This window comes from Phoenix dactylifera, chromosome 17, assembly GCF_009389715.1.
Source record: "Phoenix dactylifera cultivar Barhee BC4 chromosome 17, palm_55x_up_171113_PBpolish2nd_filt_p, whole genome shotgun sequence".
In the NCBI taxonomy this organism is placed as follows: Eukaryota; Viridiplantae; Streptophyta; class Magnoliopsida; order Arecales; family Arecaceae; genus Phoenix; species Phoenix dactylifera.
In genome coordinates this window covers 5,720,776-5,739,419 of record NC_052408.1, presented here as the reverse complement: position 1 = coordinate 5,739,419, position 18,644 = coordinate 5,720,776, and the positions used below count along the sequence as shown (strand labels likewise).

At 38.7% G+C, this 18,644-nt stretch overlaps 2 protein-coding genes across 3 annotated transcripts; both read right to left on the bottom strand.

Annotated features, from left to right (window-relative positions):
• Window positions 1-2,566: 2,566 nt before the first annotated feature.
• LOC103712432 lies at window positions 2,567-4,579 on the bottom strand. Its single transcript, XM_039114801.1, has one exon. The coding sequence runs from the start codon at window positions 4,065-4,067 to the stop codon at window positions 2,922-2,924; it is 1,146 nt and encodes a 381-aa protein (XP_038970729.1). The 5' UTR covers window positions 4,068-4,579; the 3' UTR covers window positions 2,567-2,921.
• A 5,915-nt stretch (window positions 4,580-10,494) lies between these two features.
• On the bottom strand, window positions 10,495-18,050 carry LOC103712431 (nucleolin). Of its 2 annotated transcripts, XM_026806689.2 has the most exons (3): window positions 17,176-18,050; window positions 11,070-11,563; window positions 10,495-10,900 (listed from the first exon to the last, which is right to left on the bottom strand). In XM_026806689.2, exon 1 carries the CDS (start codon window positions 17,965-17,967, stop codon window positions 17,275-17,277), a length of 693 nt encoding a protein of 230 aa, XP_026662490.2. In that variant the 5' UTR covers window positions 17,968-18,050; the 3' UTR covers window positions 10,495-10,900; window positions 11,070-11,563; window positions 17,176-17,274. The 2 variants fall into 2 exon arrangements, with proteins under 2 accessions (XP_026662490.2, XP_008797173.2); XM_008798951.3 differs by lacking the exon at window positions 11,070-11,563 and having other exon boundaries at window positions 17,176-18,047.
• Between the last annotated feature and the right edge of the window lie 594 nt (window positions 18,051-18,644).

The following is an 18,644-nucleotide window of genomic DNA, read 5'->3' as shown; positions in this document are numbered from 1 at the left end:
GTGGGATCATAAATGTATGTCACACAAATATATATATAGCAATACCCTTTAAGAATGATGGTATAATTTTCCACATCTATGTAATATCTTGATGACTTCTAGCACATGGTTATCATTTCTCTTTGTATTACAAAACTAAATTAGTTCAAGTCATGGAATTCCATCGGCATATGGAAAAGAGTAAGACATGTTGAGAGATATTTTAATAATTTGCTAAAACTTCCTCATTTGCTATAAGCTTTTGGTAGGTTTACAATGGTTGAAGGCACTTGGTCACATACCTTGATGATTAGGCTTCTAATACAATAAGTTGGCTTCCTAAGGTTTTGGGAAGAAGTTTTCAAGGGCCTTTCACTTTTCCATTCTCTTTTTGTAGAGCATGGTAAATATTTGGTGGAACTCCTTGTGTTTGTTAAGCTCATGTACGCTATGAAGTAGCAGAAAGTGTTCCACTTCCATCATTACTAAAAGGAATACGTCAAGAACTGAGGCTGGAGAATTATTCATGTATTTTTCTATGAACGCTAGAACGTACACCAACATGATCTTTTTGTCATGAATTTCACCAAGTCCACTTATTATATAACAATCAGGTCAAGTGAAAACCCTCGAGTCTCAACTTCTAATGGGAGCTCACCCACATCCCGCATCATGTTAATTGGGGCACATTGCCTATAACATGTATGCTGGGGGGCTGAATAAATAGAAAATGTGAGCAGGATGAGCAAAGCTCCTTTCATGAAGCAAGGAGAAGCATGGTTTTGTCATTACTAATAACCTCCATAGCAAATTTATTAAGGTGAAACATGGTTCTTACTTTAAGTAGCTGAAGCACTCTCTCTCTCTTTTGTCTCTTTGTAGTACATAGAAACAAATGGACAATTATTGACCTAAGACAATGCAGTTCTTAAAATGACAAGATGAACTTTCGATTGAAGCAATTGTCATGGAATAGTGATCGAGTAGTAAAAGCTCTTCAGGCAACTTCGATGGGTCTATTGTGGATGAAGGCATGAGAGAAGGTGTGGAATTTGTCATTTGAGATCCGCACTTCAAGATGGTGGCAGCGAGTGGCTACCAATATTTAACATTTCGGTCTCTGGAGCAGAGTTGAGGACTGACTAGGCGAGCCTTCGACATGCGAGACAAGTACTACAAACCACTTCAGTTATCTTGGAGAGCGACTCGGCCATGGTGATTAGATGGATTTAGGAGGATCCGAGAGATGCGAGCTAGGAGGGTCCGAGAGATGCGACCTTGGACCACCCTTGCTATGAGACATCTGGATGATGATGATGAGGGATGTAGAAGCCTTTTAGGCCAAGCATGTATTTAGAGAGGCCAATGGGGCTGCCGAATGAGTGGCCGCTTATGTGGCAAACTATTCAGGGAGTACCATGTGGTCAGGGGAGGGAGAGTTGCCTCGACTACTCCGTGAGCTTGTTTTTTCTAATTTTATTGGGCGTGTTCGTACACGCATTGTATGACTAACCCGCTAGAGTAAAAAGAAGAAGAAGAAGAAGAAGAAGAAGAAGAAGAAGAAGAAGAAGAAGGAGGGGCCCTTCAGGCAAAGATAGATTTTGTTGGACAACTTTAATATTATTGGTTTCGTTGAAGCCATGAAACTTGAATATAGTGGTGTTCAGCATTAGGTCATAGGTTATTATTTCTAGCAATAACCACTTAGAACAAGATAAGGCTAGATCCTTGTTGAAAGTAAGTACATCGTTACCAAATCCTATAGAAAGAGGCAATGTCCTTACAAAAATGCATATGAGACCATGGGGAGAAATTATTGCCTATACTGCATGCACCACGCAGGTGCGCATACAGCCAATAATAAATGCTAATTTCTATTAGCTCCATTCATCAAGCGTGCATCTCGGTGCACCACCAATAGGAACTATCGATCATGATTGGCATTGTGCACGGTCATGCTGGTGCATCTGGTATAGACAGTAATTTCTCAACCATGAGAGCTTTCAATGCCCCCCAAAAATCTATTGTTTGTGCCCAAAAATCAATTGTTTGTGTAAAATTTTTAATGATGAATTACCTTTTGCTTTAGAAGTTAAAGTTAGGTTTATTTTTTCCACTATAAAGTATTCCACCACTTGCAGGGTCAATATTTGAAACACTTTGTTGACTCTTAATAGACAAATTCTATCCAAATTGATATGGACTTTGCGGTAGTACATGATTAAGTAGACTATAGGCAATTTTTACAATTAGAGATTGAATTCGCATTAATTCTGTATGCAGTGAGGACCGGAATCTAGATCAATAAAGTAGTGCAGAAAATAGATCTATCCAGGACATCGGTCAAGTAATTAGCTGATTGCAGTAGCTACGTCATGATTAAATTTTAAGCTCATGTAAGTATGCAACAACCCTAGGATCTCCCTCAGGGAATCGGAAGAAAAGGGATACTTCTCAGAGGTAAAATGTTACAAGCCAAAAAATCCAAATTTCTTTCAATCCCTGTTAATATCTCCCATTTCATGGCATCAGTTTCAATTTGATCTGATGAAAAACCAAGAGACACTTCAGTATAATAACTCCTTTCTTTAGAAGCACTTTGAATAAATTGACTATAAGCAAAAGCATTGTATCCACAAATTAAATCAACTTCAAGTACATTTACAAAAAGCAGATAAAATGACAATCACAAACACATGTTACAAATCCATGTAGTCAATAACTAAATTGACTCTTAAAACAAAAATGGAGTTCCCAGATTGCTCTGGATCTTAGGCTCCACTCCTTGCTGACTCACCAAACTCCAACCAAAAGATTGAAAAAAAAAAATTATCTAGTTATTGTTACATCATTCATATGTAAACAAAACAAAAGAATTTTATAACTAGAAACTCCTATAAAAAAAAGCCAAAGTAAACCTAATGCTTTAGGTTTTAGTGTGTCTACAAGATAAGATTGGGCAAAGTAGCAGGGCGCGCGCCCTGTTCCAAGCACCGGAGCACCTCCGCGCGGCTCCCCACCACCCGGTGGAACACCTCCCTCACCTGCCTCTCGAGCGGCCCCAACCCCTCCTCCAGCCTCCGACACGCCTCCGCCAGCTCCGCCGCCATCTCCGCCACGGCCTCCGCCCTCTCCCTCTCCAGCAACGCCCCCCCTCCTCCGCCTCCGCCGGCGGCCTCCTCCACGACCTCCATCAGCCCCCTTCCGCACCTCTCAACCTCCTGCATCTCCGCCAGCAGCCCCGCCGTCGCCTTCCGATCCCTCCGCCGCCACTCCTCCGCGATCCTTTCCTGCAGCCCCACCATCGCCGCGGCCCACGGCAGGTGCCGCGGCGGGGTCACGGGCAGCCCGCCCCTCTCCTGGCACGGCACCGCCGCCCCAAGCGCCCACATCGCGAAGACCAGCACGGCGCTCATCGTGTATACCGCCGCCGCCAGCCCCGCTCCTCCCCCCTCGCCGCCGCGCGGGGCGGCGAGGTGCGCCGACCAGTTCCTCGACACGCTCCAAGACAAAGATCTCGAGCTCGCCTCCCGCCGGCAGGATCCCGCGCGCTCGGTCCGGAGGAGGCCGGAATCGGAGGGTAGGAGCTTGGAGAGGGCCCGGTGGGCGCGGAGGAGGGCGGGTCGGGGGAGGAGGAGGGCGGAGGAGGCGATGCGGGCGTGGCGGAGCCAGTGGCGGACGGAGTGGAGGGAGAGGCAGACGGCGTTGCAAAGGTCGAGGGACTTGACGGCGCGGTCCAGAAGGTCGGCGACGGGGCGAGAGGTGGCGGCGGCGGCGGGTGGACCGCCGCGGGCGAGTAGGAGGATGAGAGGCCGGAACTCGGCGTCGACGGCGAGGAGGGCGTCAAGAAGGTTCGAGAGAAAGGCGAGAGAGAGGAAAGGCTCAGGCTTCTGGGGACAGTCTTTGGGAGAGTCCGGGGGTAGGAGGGAGAGGAGGCGGTCGGCGACGTGGGAGAGGAAAAGGTCGAGCTCGTGGAGTTGCTGTTCTTGGCCTTGCTCCATGGAGGCGACTTGGTTGCCGCGGAGGCTGAGGAGGGAGCGGTAGCGGGCGGACATGGAGAGGGAGGAGCCGCCTTGGTACTCCTTCATAGTAGCTATTGGTTTAGCCTTTGGAAGGTTTTCGAGAGGGAAAGCAAGATGAGTTCGCGAAGAGGAGGAGAAATTGGAGTATGGTTTTCAGGCCATGATGGTGTGGAGATTGACAGGAAGGGCGTGGAAGAAGATTCGGACGGCCGGCTCATTATATAGTGGGATGAAGAGTTCAGAGCTTGCAGTAGATTGGACCGTTTCCTTGTATTGCAATCTGACTTGGCTACCACTCTGCTGTTTTCTTCTTCTTTTTTTTTATAAAATTTTTGAGGGTTATATTTCTGCTTGGACCGGATCAAGGTCCATGAACCGGGGTTGAGACCATCTTGGTTGAACCGGTCCGGGAATTAATCTCATTTCTTGATTGGCAACTCTTCTTACTCTGGCATCCATTTATAGGAGTAGCCTCGTATTAATAGTTTTAACAACAACAGGCAACTGCCTAATTCCGTTTTTTGATTTGGTGGGTCTCGATAATAACACTCATGCAAAATCTTGAATTATCATGTAAGGTAAGAATTTGTACGAGAATGGAATAGAACTTGATAGTGCGATATTTATTGATTGAATAACTCAAAATGTTGACTCCTCCAAGCAAACCAAATGAATCTTTATAGATTGAGTTTGCATAAATAAGAGATAAATTTAAATAATTTTGACCTATATATATTGATACATTCAATCAATATTTTGAGTTGTGTCAGTTTATATTCGCTGCAAAGTAAAGCTTGTTTGATTGTCAACGAGTATATGCTGACAAAATTTAGAAGATAGGTTGAGATTTGACCAAGATTTTTTCTCTATGTTAGGTCAATCGTGGGCATGAACCTGACCAGATCGGATCGGAAACCGTAAATTTTTTATGTGAAATTTAGGAGCCAAAGACCTAGCTGTCCCTCCAAAAAAGGCGAGCCAATTGAGCCAGCCCGCGACCGCGTCAGATGAACGCGGTTCCTGCCCGACCCGCAGTCTCCAAGCTCGCATACAAATTTCCATGCGCACTAGTCGCTTTCCCCATCCATCGTCTCGACCATCACGCTACCGTCGGACCCTGACGTGGCAAACAAACGATACATCATCCTCATATAACTTTTATGCGTTCATCCGTAAAATATCATGACTTCCATTGAATCCATTGCTCTGACGTTCGGTAGAGCTTGGATATTGAATCATACCATCGAGTGCTGACGAGCTGCAGCTATTCAAACCAGGCGAGTCCAATGCCTTAAAAACAGAGCATAAAGAGAAGCTGTTTCGTGTTGTTGAATATACAGCAGAACAACTCCTCATGCTTCCAAAAAGTCCATCGTCAGCAGCCTTACTTACGTGACCGGTGGCACTAACAAACAACGGACCGTTTCGTGTATGATTAAAATAGGCCAGTATATGCTCCGTACCATATGGTATGAGTGGACTGGTTCACACAATATGACTTTGGCACTTACCGGAGTGTCCCGAGGGCGTGTCAGCCACGATAATTAGCTGAATTTAGAAGTTTACTTACTAATATTTTGATATGTTCAAGCAATGGTAAGAGACGATATTGTTTTTCAAGTATGTTTACGGGAAGATTAATAGAGCTGGATAGCTTCATACGTGTTGAAAAGCCTATGAGTTGGAAAAAAGGATTTACTGAGAGCATTCCGAAATTTATTTATTTATTTATTTATTTTTTAGGTATGACTCGCCGGCTCTAGCATGCGAAAAAGAAGAAAGAAAAAAAAAAAAGAAAAAAAAAGAAAAAGAGACACGACTTAGCCCGAAGCACTACTTAATATTTTGCGGGAGTGAGGGGAGGATGCGCGGTCAAAGGATGCGCACGCACGTACCCACCACGTGCCATCTCTAAATCCGACCGTCCATCCTCGACGGCTTAGTCATTGGACGCCCAAGATCAGTTGCTGCCGCCGCTGGCCGGCAAACTTTAGGAACCACCAAACGGTCTTGAAAAGGACATAGGTCCCACAAGCAACAAACCAACCAGATAAAGGATTTTTTTTTTTTTTTTTTTGATACAAAGATAAAGGAAATTTTGAGGCTCTGAACTTTTGCATGTTCTATAGGGATCCTCTCTCTTTGTTTGCTGCATCAAAATTGGAACGCGGATAAGGTCACTTTCAGCTTAGTCGTATCTTGGAGAGATTATTCAAGATCCATTTTAAGATCTCAGTGATCTTGATAGATAACTGTAAGATACTATAGTATTCAACTAGGCTTCAAGTAGTTCAATGTATCCGATGATTCTAGATAGAGTTGACTGGATAATCCATCCTCGAAATCAAGAAATACCAATAGAAAATATTGAAGTGTATGCAATCCGTACAAACCTCATGGTGCAATATAAACAATACAATTAAGAAAATTCATACTATCAAAATCAGAATGGATGCAATTTTTGAGAAGATGTGCACGCCTCTAATCCATTATAATCTTGGTGATCTTGTTGGACATTAATAGCTTCTAATATACAATGTTCTTCACAAAGTACTATAATTAAAACTAAAATACCAAACCTGAGACCTAATCAGAATGGAAATTTGGGCAGTTGTTCAGTGATGGACCAAGAACCTGATTGTTGCAAGAAAAGTGATTTTAGTATCTGTCAATCCCTTTTTGTGCCATTTCTAAAAGAATTTTTGTCAAATCTTTCTATTATTGCAAAGATATCCCTTTTATTAGCTTTTTGACTAACGATACATAAAAATAAGTATCTTAAGTATAAAATGATTTTATTGCCCTTTTCATTACATCCTTGCAAAATTTTTGCAAAAATATAGCTCTTGACAATATAAGTTAAATATTAAATTTTAGGATATTAGTGCAAACGGCTAATAGTGTCTTTTAAGCCTTAAAATGGTTGTTCTTTAATATCGTTAGTCAAAATCTAATTGAAGGTTATCCTTGCAAAAAAGGATGATCTGACGGGTATATATACAGATAGTGTTTCAAAGGATTTAAATGCAATAAGACATATGTACATAGATATATTTGCAAAAGAAAAACCTTCTTCTAAACTTCTAAATTTTTGGATTTAAATGGGGGGACTCTCTTGCACTGAGCGTTTGGTCCCCAAAGCTGAACTACGAGGAGCTTGGGAGGGTCTCAGGTGGGCTACTCTATTCCCACATGTAAATGCTATTCAACTGTAAGGAGACTCCATCACTACAAGCAACTAGATCAAGAAAGCCAAGGACAAGGATATCCCATACCACCCCATCTTGTTAGATATATGGCATTTGACTGAAGGCCTCACAAGTTTTGAAGCTACTTGGTGGACACAGCACAGTTTTAGATCTTTTTAGGTTTATGGTCCAAGCGCATGCTAATTGCTTGCATGTAATCTAAACTTGCTTCATTTAGATTATAGGTGAGGATATATAACTGTAGAGTAGTCCATGGTGCATCCACCAAAGTATGCATCTTCTAGGACTTTTTCTCTTGGCTCAGACCTTCTGAAACCAAGTTAGTATACTTCAAGTTTTGACATGGTTAGATCAATTTTGGAGACCAAGACAGCACCTTGTTTAGGACTTTGATCCGGGTCTGGAATTTGAATAAAAGCATGGTTCTAGACTCTAAAGCTTTAGATTCTATGTGTTTTCAGAACGATCGAATTCACTTGCAGTCCAAATTAATTCGGCGCAACTGGCCTGAATTAGGGTTTTTATGCTCAGGCCGATACACCGAGCTAATTCCTCCAGAAAGAGGAAATATTTGTCTGAGAAATTTTCTAGGATTTTTCCAGTGAGGATCTTTCCATGAAACAAAGTCTCCCACGCCAACAAGAAAGTCATAGCTAGCTGTAAAGGCCCCTCATGTAACAAATCATAAGCTCCCCCAAACTTGAGGAGCAGCCTTACCCTTGGCAGTACTGAATCTGTAACTCTCCCCAGTTTTACTTTCCAACACATTTCTCGGGTATCCACTTCAGGTGCATAGTTATCCTTTCAAACTTATTATTTTTTAGTTTGATCACCTTAATCTCTCTATAATTAATGCTAAAGCTAATGACCAGTTTACTTGTTCTGGTAAAAGATTAGTAGAAAAGAACAATCAGCAAATAAAAGCATAAAATAACACAATGTGAACAAGGAATACATTTGAGTCCATGTCTTTGGGAGTTTGAGTAAATGGAGGGCCAATCAATGCCATTATTGCTGATGTTAGATCATAAGACCCGTTTAAAATGAAAAGCTTCGTTCAAAGAAATTGGTCAAGGGTGTGCCTATGCTTTTGGAGTGTCATACCTGCCAGATATTTTATATACATCAGAATAAATAGCAGTCAAGTGGTGGATGACAGGTGTTGGCCTTCCATTCCTTCCAAGTTGCCAACAAACAAAAGACAAGGCAAGGGGTGGCTCTCACATTGAGGTCCATGTCCTAGAGACAACAGGGACTGGTCCAATCAAGGTCATTAGCCACAGGAAAGAATTGATTGTATGGTTTGTTTGGTAGAGTTACCATCTAATTCGTCGGTACTGAGATAGCATTGAGATGACGTACTTACATATAGGACAATCCACGAATTGGAAAGGGCATGCGAAAATTTGCGATCTATATTGAATATTTTTCGGTGGAAGGGAGGCCCAGTAAAGACTGCTATGCTGGTGGGTTACACTGGATAGGGCTCCTGGTTTATGAGTCAGAAATCAAAAATCTAAACAGTTGGATGTAATATATAATTAAAGTATACATATAAAATAAATGATATATTATAATTGTTTTTTAAATTTAGGCATCAAATTGTCCAAGATATATAAATTTTCGAAAAATGATACAAATGATACAATTCTTTGATTTTACTACGACTTGATTCATACATAAACCTCCAAAATACATATTTTTTTTTATATAAACCTTTTAAATTATCTAGATTACACCAAAAATTTATATTTGTTTAGTTTGCAAAGTTTGGATAATAAAATTTTGTAATGGATGCGAAGACTTGTCTTTACACTACGTATACACGCTCTCTGAATGTGATCCATCTAACTTCAAAGCCAAGCTAATAACATTTTGGAACTCTTAACATTTGGACCTAAATTCTATATTTCAGATCGGTTTTAAAATATGTTAGGAGGTTATCGACCCCATTGACATCCCATAGCACAACCATAACATTATACCTTAAATCAATAAATTGTCTTTGTAACATTTGATGAAACGACACTTCGGGGAAGGTATGTTCATTAAAGTGCCGATACCTGTGTTAGAGTGACAAATCTAGAAATGGATATCCAATCTCAATAAAATAAGTGTATCTATAAATATTAGCAATAAGTAAATCTTTTTGTTTACAATATAACATAAAATGCTTGCTACATATATGGTAGAGTTTCTCCCTCTGAACATCAGCAAAAAGGAAAAAAAAAAAGAAGAAAATATTTGTACCTCATATAGTATGAAATGCTTATGGGGAAGCCAACAAGGTCCATTTGACCATATACAAAATGTCTGTCGTGTCAAACTCGATAGGAAAAGAGAAAGGATAGAGTGGAGAATGATCACCAGGCCAGACCTGTGATTCCAGCTTTGGCGATTGCTTCAGCCGGCACAAGCCACCAGGTGACCTAATCTGCAGCTATTAGCGGCTCGTTTGGTTTGCGAGAAGCATTTTTGCTTCTAAGAATATAATTCCTGAAAAGAAGATTCCTAGAAAGAGAAGTCTAGAACTTTTGGCATGTTTGGTTAAACCTGAAAAAGTGACAGATTTTCAGAGTGCTTATGTTTGGTTGACCATCCACTTTCCTGAAAAAGTTATATGTAATTCCTATTATATCTTTAATAAAAATTTGATCTTTAATGCCTCTTTAATCCTGAAGGGCCTTTTTAAGAAAAAATAAAGATGGAGTATTTCTTGCCTCATAAGAAAGTAATTTTTCCATATTTTTCATGAAAAAGACTTCTCCATGAAATGTGGAAATCATATTCCCATGGAAATACGACTTTCCCATCTCTCTCCTTTAAAAACTCCAACCAAAGAAGAGACATCTCATTACTTTCCTGTTGATCATACTTTTCCTCTTTTTTTTCCCCCACGAACCAAATGAGCCCTATAACTAAAGTCAAGTAATTTTGGAAAGAATCCTGACAGAGTTGTCGATCGGTCAATACTTTACTGCTTAAAATTTTGTCATATTTAGGAGATAAATAGCTCAACAATGAAGGACACTAGTATGTGCAACAATGCACATATACTCTTTTTATAGAGAATTATAACTAAACCTTGCATGAGATGAACTTAGCTTCTGAAGCTTAAATCCTCACAAATTACGAAAGGAAGAAAACAAATGAATACCTAACAAAGTACAACTGAAAATTCCATTCCTAATAATAAGTCTCTTAGAAATGAGGAATTACAACATGCATAGAAATTATAAACTTAGAAATAGCACATTGAATAGAAAAAGAAAGATGGATGAGCATAATCAGAACACTGCAGTTAGGAATAAAGCAGCAACCATATTATTAGGACCATAAGTAGAAACTATATGCTCGCACAATTATATAGATACATGACCCTGGAGAGAGAAAACACAGGATATTTTAGATACAACACTTTAATTTAATTGTCCCTCTCGGATAACTAGATTATTAACCAAATTGATATGAATAGCATCTAAAAAGTAAAAGATCCTTCCCAAACTGTGCAAACTACTTTAAACACAGAAGTTGCAATAAACAGCTACATTCTCTTCACATAAAGTCCAACCAGTCAACTTCAAGTATGTAACTCAGACAAAAGCTATCTTCCTAATCCACAAACATTCATCTGTCCATCTTGTGAGAACCAAACTGACGCATCTTGGCAACTGGCATGATATGGCCAAACTGTACATAAATAAAAATGTCATAATATTAGATAACCCATTTTAAGTTGAGATCTAATTGATGTCTTTTTAATAATACAACTATTGCTGTCAGACCCATGCATCAGTTGACAAAAAGCAATCTACATAAATGCAACAATAGTAAACCAAGAAAGCATATGATGCCAAACCTTTGAGGCTTAGCTAATGCCTCCGAGAAGTAGAAGCATTATATTTAGCCAATCGATTGGATCACCTGGGCATGGGTCGACGGATTGAAGTACAGGCATCAGAGACCCGAGGTGGTGAAGTAGAAGAACAAGCATCAGAGACACAAGGTATTGGAGAAGTAGAAGAGCAAGCGTCAGAGACACAAGGGGTGCCACCCAATATGTTAGACAGAGAGTATATATGAATTTTATGACCATCACCTAAGTCTCTAAACATTCTCAACACATCTCCATCAGTTTTTAAAGGAACGTACATAGCAATAGAAAAGCGATGATCTCTATAACATGTCTATCATCTCGAATGAGTTACAATCAATTGGTTCACCCAAAAATTCTTGAAACATGCGTGATAATTGTAAACAACTGATCTGATCTTTTGGTATCAACCTTTCCTTGCCATAAGCATTTTTCAGTTCAAATTGTACGGGTTGCATTTTTTTATTGTAACTTGCCATCTGCATCACAAATTTCTGAACAAATCAATCATTTTATTGCAGACACTGTTTACTCATATGTACTTGCAATAGAATCCATGTGAAACAAAATGAAATGAAAAAAGGAAATGCCTATGGCTTAAGGATCACAGCTATCAAGCATATGATATGACATTCGTAAAACAAACTGAAAGCACATAAACCCACAAAAAACCACCAAGTAAAAACCAAAAGCTTCAAAAGGAACACAAAGAGAACAGGAAAAAGAATATACAAAGATCATCGATAAAACTAAATTCTCAACAGATTATTCCCTTATAGTTACTGATTCCTAAAATTTCATAGCAAAAATCAAGAAGTAAATATAATAAAATTAAATCAAGAAAGATAGTAACGGGCTTAGATCTTGAATATATCAATGAGGCATAGATCAGCATGTCATCAAAGATCATTAACAAGATAACCGATAACAGGAGGTATCCACAGGTACTTTGGGTTAAAGAGGTTCTTGATTGCAAACAACTTACAAGCTGTACAACAAACTACCTTCATACATAAAGGGGACATTTGCATACTATCATAGAAGCCACAGAGCAAGCAAGGAAGGAGAAAGTCAACTCTCTAACCTTAAGATCTTCACTTCCTACAAACTTTCAACAAAATATATGCAAAATTCATATTAGCATATAGAAAATCTTAAAAAAGAAATATTATTTGAGCTACACTTTATGCAGTTAGATTTGCCCTAGCAAAAAAATACTATCTCAAACAAAAATCAGACATCCAAACATGTATTTGAAACAAGAAAATAAACTGTAACACCACATAAGAACATAGTGAAAAATCTACACTTTGGAGAGAGAGAGAGAGAGAGAGACAGAGACAGAGACAGAGATGGGGTGGGGAGGGGGAGTGAGAGGGGGAAGGGGTGGGGGGGCAAAAAAAAGAGTTGGAGGGGAATGGGAAAGGGCTTAAGATAAAACCGATATCCAACAATCATAAACTAAAATATCTTCAGTTTCCATGATGCCAGAATAAATGGCTAGAAAGATTTCAATAGAAAAGTAAAATACAGATCTGAGTATGGCACAACTATGTTGAGGCAAGCTGCATAAAAAAATTCTCTGCTACAATCTCTACTTGCTAAAAATTTTGTAGGGTAGAGGTAATGCCCACAAAAGCAACAAGAAAATAGAACAAGGAAATAGCAAAAATAACTCAAACCAGCATGGTTTTGAGAATATATTAGTTGCCACTGGCCAACCACAGTGCCAACAAATGTTACTGAGCCATTCCAAAGATGAAAAATCACAAAGCAAGCAACAGAAAAATCTACAACCTCAAACCCGAGGTTAGCATTGTCCAAGACACATGAATTTCCTATTACATCCAGGTAGGATCAAAACCAACAAAGAGTAATTCAAAATTTGAATCAAAAACAATGCTTAAGCCACAAACTGATCGCATGATTAGTCAAATCATAACAGAACAAAACATGCACATTCATGTCAATACTCAAAATTATCTTGAACTGGAGGTCAATAATATACACCTAAATAAAATGTTACACAAACATTAAAAAAAGTTAAAGAATAAAAGCAAAGACAGACAAAGAGGTATGGATTAGACTCTCATTCATTAGTCAAAAACTACAATGCGCTTTCCCTACCAACTCAACAAATTAATAAATACATAGTTCAGGATGCAAATCTTACTTGATAAATTATTATGATGCTGGATGATGTTTTCTCAGTAAACATTCTAATGATAATATTATGTCCAACTATGTGCTCAATTTTCTCTGGTACCTCCAAAATAGGAAGAGATGGACTCAAAGGGCATAAACATGCATCTTGAAAAACCAACATGCATACCAATGCTCTCCAAACTCATCTCTCAAAGATTGTAAACTGCAAGAAATATCCATGAACATTAAAAAGAAAAAGGAAAAAGAGGAGGAAAGAACATCTAAACTAAATATTATGAATGCCAATGGGACTTTGGTCAACTACATGGTATCCTTCTCCAAGCATATATGTTGGGAAGAGGTTACAAGCTTGAAACCAGAAGACAGCATTCCGACTTGCATTTCTCAAATGTAGAGAAAGAGAGAGAGAGAGAGAGAGATGAAACAGAAAAAAAATATGCAGGGGAAGAATATTCATAAATCAGTCACAGAGCTCCATGCTAATTTATTATCTGACATAGAGAAACACAAAAATAAGTTAACTATCAACAAGAGAGGAAAAATGTAATATAGGACGAATGAAAAAAAACAAAAAGGAGGATTCCTGTATTATATTCACATATATTAGTCAAAAAAAATCACAATCATTTTCCAACTAAGATAGAAAATCATTAAAAAATAAATAGATGTGCAGCAGTTGTCCACATAAAGAGCCATCCAAACTACTATTCTTTTATTTTATCTTAAAAACGGCTATAAAAATAGCACAATTTTATTACATGCACCAAGAAACAAGTGCCTGCTCTGAATATTAATCAGAAATTGCAGTATTTGCAACATAAGTACCTCAGCCAAATCATTGCCTCTCATAAAATTAATCAAAGAAGTCATAACTTTTGCCATCATGACAAAAAAACACAGATAAAATAGCATAACAAAGAGTCAATTAGAATTGAGGAAAAACAAGGCCCATGTCAAAACATGATCATAGGAAGACGGGCTATAGTGTGAAGAAGGAGTTCACAAAGCACTGGTTTGGTTCAAATGATCAGAATTCGCTGAAGTTATGGGGATCAGAGGAGGATTACTTGCCCAGGAGAGAAGCCATCATACAGATCACACTTCAGAGAGGAGAAGTGGAAATATGAGTAGGAATTATTCCCTTTCAAAGTTAAAGTCTTTTTTCTGTGTACGAACAGGCTGGAAAGGGAGGTGATGATCACGATGAGTCACAAATGGAAAGAGATAACTGGCTACGGTTATAATTAAAAACTATACAATTATGGTCATACATAATCATGGATTACAAGTTGGTTACACACAAAACTATTGTCGGACACGTGCACCGCACACGAGGAAGCATGGACAACTATCGATCCCTGCCCGATCAAAGACTTTTTCTCATTATTTACAAAATATGATAAATATATTTCTACTTATAACAATGCAGTTTTCTTATTTTTCTTCCCTAGGGAGAGTGAGAATTAATTCAAATTGGATTACCAAAGTGAGCACTTATAGAATTGTGAATTGTAAGATGAGGAGATGTGAGAACAGAGCAATAGATGGAAGGCTTCACGGTGGCTTCTTATGGCTGGTACTCGAAGATATACATGCACCAATTTGTGCACCTCTCTCTCACATAAAGTGAATTTTGCTTAATTATGCCTCCCATATAGTTGATATCATAATTTTTCTTAATGTTGTCTTCAGCATAGGCCATAACCAAGAAAGCCAATAAAATCCCCTTAAATTGTGGTCATATAAAAAGAAAAAAATAAAAAAAAGATGGATTCATTAGCTCATATCTTTGACGTATTTGCTACCATGAATGCATTTACAATTATTTATGACCTATCAATATTTGATCTATTACTTTAACTAAGTTTGGTCCGTTATGGAGATCTTTTAGATTTATAGAGTTTTTGTTGAAATATGGTAAATGCGAAGTTTTTATGGTGCATATTTTTAAGCTTATATGTACCGAAAAGTAATCCTAAAATATAGCTTTTTTTCTATCTCATGGCATCAATTATTTGACTACAAGCTTCTCATTAAAGCTTTCATGGTAAAGTTAGTATTTTGACCATATATGTGAGTCAAGATAGGTGCCCTATATAAGCTTTTAGAGAATCAAAAAAAATTCATTTAATTGATCCATATCTCATGCCTTTATCAGGAAATGACATTTTTAGGCACCAATGTTGATGTACATCCATGGCTAAAATGTTAGTCACTCCATTGTCAAAGATTAAATAAGAAATAAAGTTTTAAAATCAACCATGTCTAGGGGCAAGGAGGGTTGCACGACAGATGAGCTTGTGGATTCGCTAAAGATGGATAGGTTTGAACCAAGAATTTTTCAGATTCAAGGCCCAAATTGAATTTGAGTCAAGCCCAGTCTAACCTTGGAATATATGAAGCACAATTTCGACATAAACATGCTTGTAAGCATGCAAGCAAACACATATGAGCAAGTGATTATGCATGTTTAGAGAGAAAAGATACTCAGACTTCTTGATTACATAGAATGCAATATTTACTATGTTAACTAGTCACTCCATTTTTAAGTTGTTTGAAAGTGTTGACACTGTGGACACTTGGAACCAACACATGACATGGCATGGCTAGACACTCCATTTTTGAAGTGTTCTGCTAATGTAGGCAAAACGTGTCTGACACTTGGCACTTTTTTTAGAGTGTCATGCAGGGAATTCTTAATTTTAAATGATGGATACTTCAAGTGAAGTGTTCTGAAGAGTTTTATGTACATTTCAAGCAAAGTATTCATTTTTCATACAAGTGCAAACACACTCTAAACAAAGTGTCTTTGATATAAAGTTATCAAAGTTATATAAACACTTTATGCAAAATGTCATTATGCTTAAATACAAATGCATCATGGTTAGCTATCAATTAAGTATCTCAACATATCTTAATTAACTTTAAATAAATCTAGTTAATAAGTCAAACAACTTGCGAATTCATGGATATTCTATTGAATTTATTGGTCAAATAGCATCTACAACTCTAATTTTCTCTTTTTTCGAATAAGCATCAGCACAAACACATATTCGTATTGTATATATGCACTGTGTCCTCGTGCCTAGGTTTTCGGAGACTGCCATGTCCGACATTTAGACACTCCTCGCCCATGCAAGATTGTCTAGGTAACATTGCATATCTATCAAGATTCCGAGTAGGTGTATGTATGATGGAGTTTGAACAAATATAGGATTGATGAAACGTGAGCATAGGAAATGTATTTTAGCAAGTGAAAATAATTTTCTTATACTTGCGCTGATATATTATCAGAATAATGTCTTTTAATAAATTCTACTTCAAAAGCTAATGGCAATTTCAGAATAAAAATTTACAGATTTACAGCTGAACTAGCTAAATTAAACCAAATATGATGTATATGCTAAGAATCAAGTTATAATGTGTTAAAGTTCAAACTGTCAATTGACAGAAGGAACATTATAATTTATAGTATCTGTTATTTAGCTTTTCTCATTGCCAATCATATTAAAATATTTTTTAAAATTCAAATAACCATATCAATTCAAATATATATTTAATTCAATCAAAAATTTGAGAGATAATTTATTGTATGGACAGAAACTTGATCATGTAAAGCCATCATTTTTCCAGAATTTTTTGCAATATATGTCGTTACAATGACCACCATTCTAAAACCAAAAAGGTCCAATAAATCAATTGACTAGGAAAATAACAGTCATTATTTTCATTTCAACAGTGATAATCATTTTAGAATGACCTAGAAAATTGCGAACATTTCCCTTACAAAATCTGAAAAATATTTTACAACCCACTTTTTTTTTCTACTTTCATGTTCCTGATCAAAGCATCCGTGAACAAAAGAGTAGCTTGTCATGAAACCAAGAAGGGCCACTTTTATTGAATACCAAATACGATAACCTACCTTCTTGGTTAACAGGGGCACACTTGTTAGGCATATAGAGAATAAGCCTCGGCTACTTCCATCTCAAATTTCATAGCTTCAGTACCTAGAACAAACCAATCAGAAGAAAAACCACTTTTTGGGCTTCCCTTTGTTCATCTCCTTCCTCTTCTTCTCATTCAAATCCTCCTCCTCCTCCTCCTTTTCATCATCATCATCAGTATTTACCCCGTCAACATCATCATCACCATCCTTGTCGCTTTTCAAAGGATCAAGGCGAGCTGCGTCCATAGCCCATTGCATCACCTTCTCCACCTCCTTCTCCGAAGCTCCATCATCGCCATCGGTGACGGCGCCGGCTTCGTCATTGGAATCTCCAAGATTCGGCACCAGATCCGGTCGCTGGAACCCTGGATTGTGCCCCGAGGAAGAGCCCTTGAGGGCGGCGAACCGCGCCGCCAAATCGACCCCGAGGATCCTCCCCCACTCATCATCACCGCCTTCCGTTGCTGCCGCTGCTACTGCTCCTTTCTCAGCGGGTTTGGAGGGTGGGGGCGGCGGCGCCGCCGGGGAGGGAGGAGGGTTCGATTTGAGGGCCTCCAAGCGATGGACCAGGTCGGGGTTCAAGCCGGCGGAGGCGGCGGAGGAGGCAGAGAAGGAAGAGGAGGGGTGGGAGGAAATCGGGTGGGAGTCGACGCGGAGCTTGAGGAGGAGGTCGTCCTGGGCGGCGCGGAGGAGAGCCTCGACGTCTTTTTCGGAGTTCGCGAGGGAGCTCCCTTTGTCCTTCCTCCCCCTCTCCGTCGAGCCGCTCATTGTATCCTGGTCCGGGTTCCGAGGCTCACAGGAACACGTCGACAGAAACCCGTGCAAATTGGAAAAATGGGTCCACTGATGAGCTGAGGAATTTTGCAGAGACATCCACTTTGTTTAATTATTTACGTTTTAAAATGAGGTTCAAACCACTTCTTCTTTCTTTTAAATTAAGAATTATTTTTTCTAAAAAAATTAACTTGTAAAACCCACGCTGACATCAGTTAATTATGAAACAATTTATCAGATATTAAAAATTAAAATTATATTTTAAGTAAAAAAATATGTATTATTTTTTATATTTTTAAATAGATGTTATATTACAAGCCATATAAATTTTTTAAAATTTTAATATAATTTATAAAAAAATTAATTTAAAAAAAAGAAAAAGAAGAAAAGAAGAAGAAAAAAGAACTGCTTGCCCGCTTATCATCATCTCTCTCCACCGGCACTCCTCTGCCTTAACCTTCTGTCTCTTTTGCCAGCATCTCTCCATCTTTCTTCCACCGCTACTCTCCATGCCTTCCATCGCCTCCTTTCCACTACTAAGCAAAACTTTAATCATTTTCTTTCTTCTCTTTAGACTCCTCTTCTCTCAGCTTGATTCCACTGCAAGGTATCTCTGGTATTTAGTTAGATAATATTAGTTGCCAATGGAGTCGAATAAAGTGGACGAGACG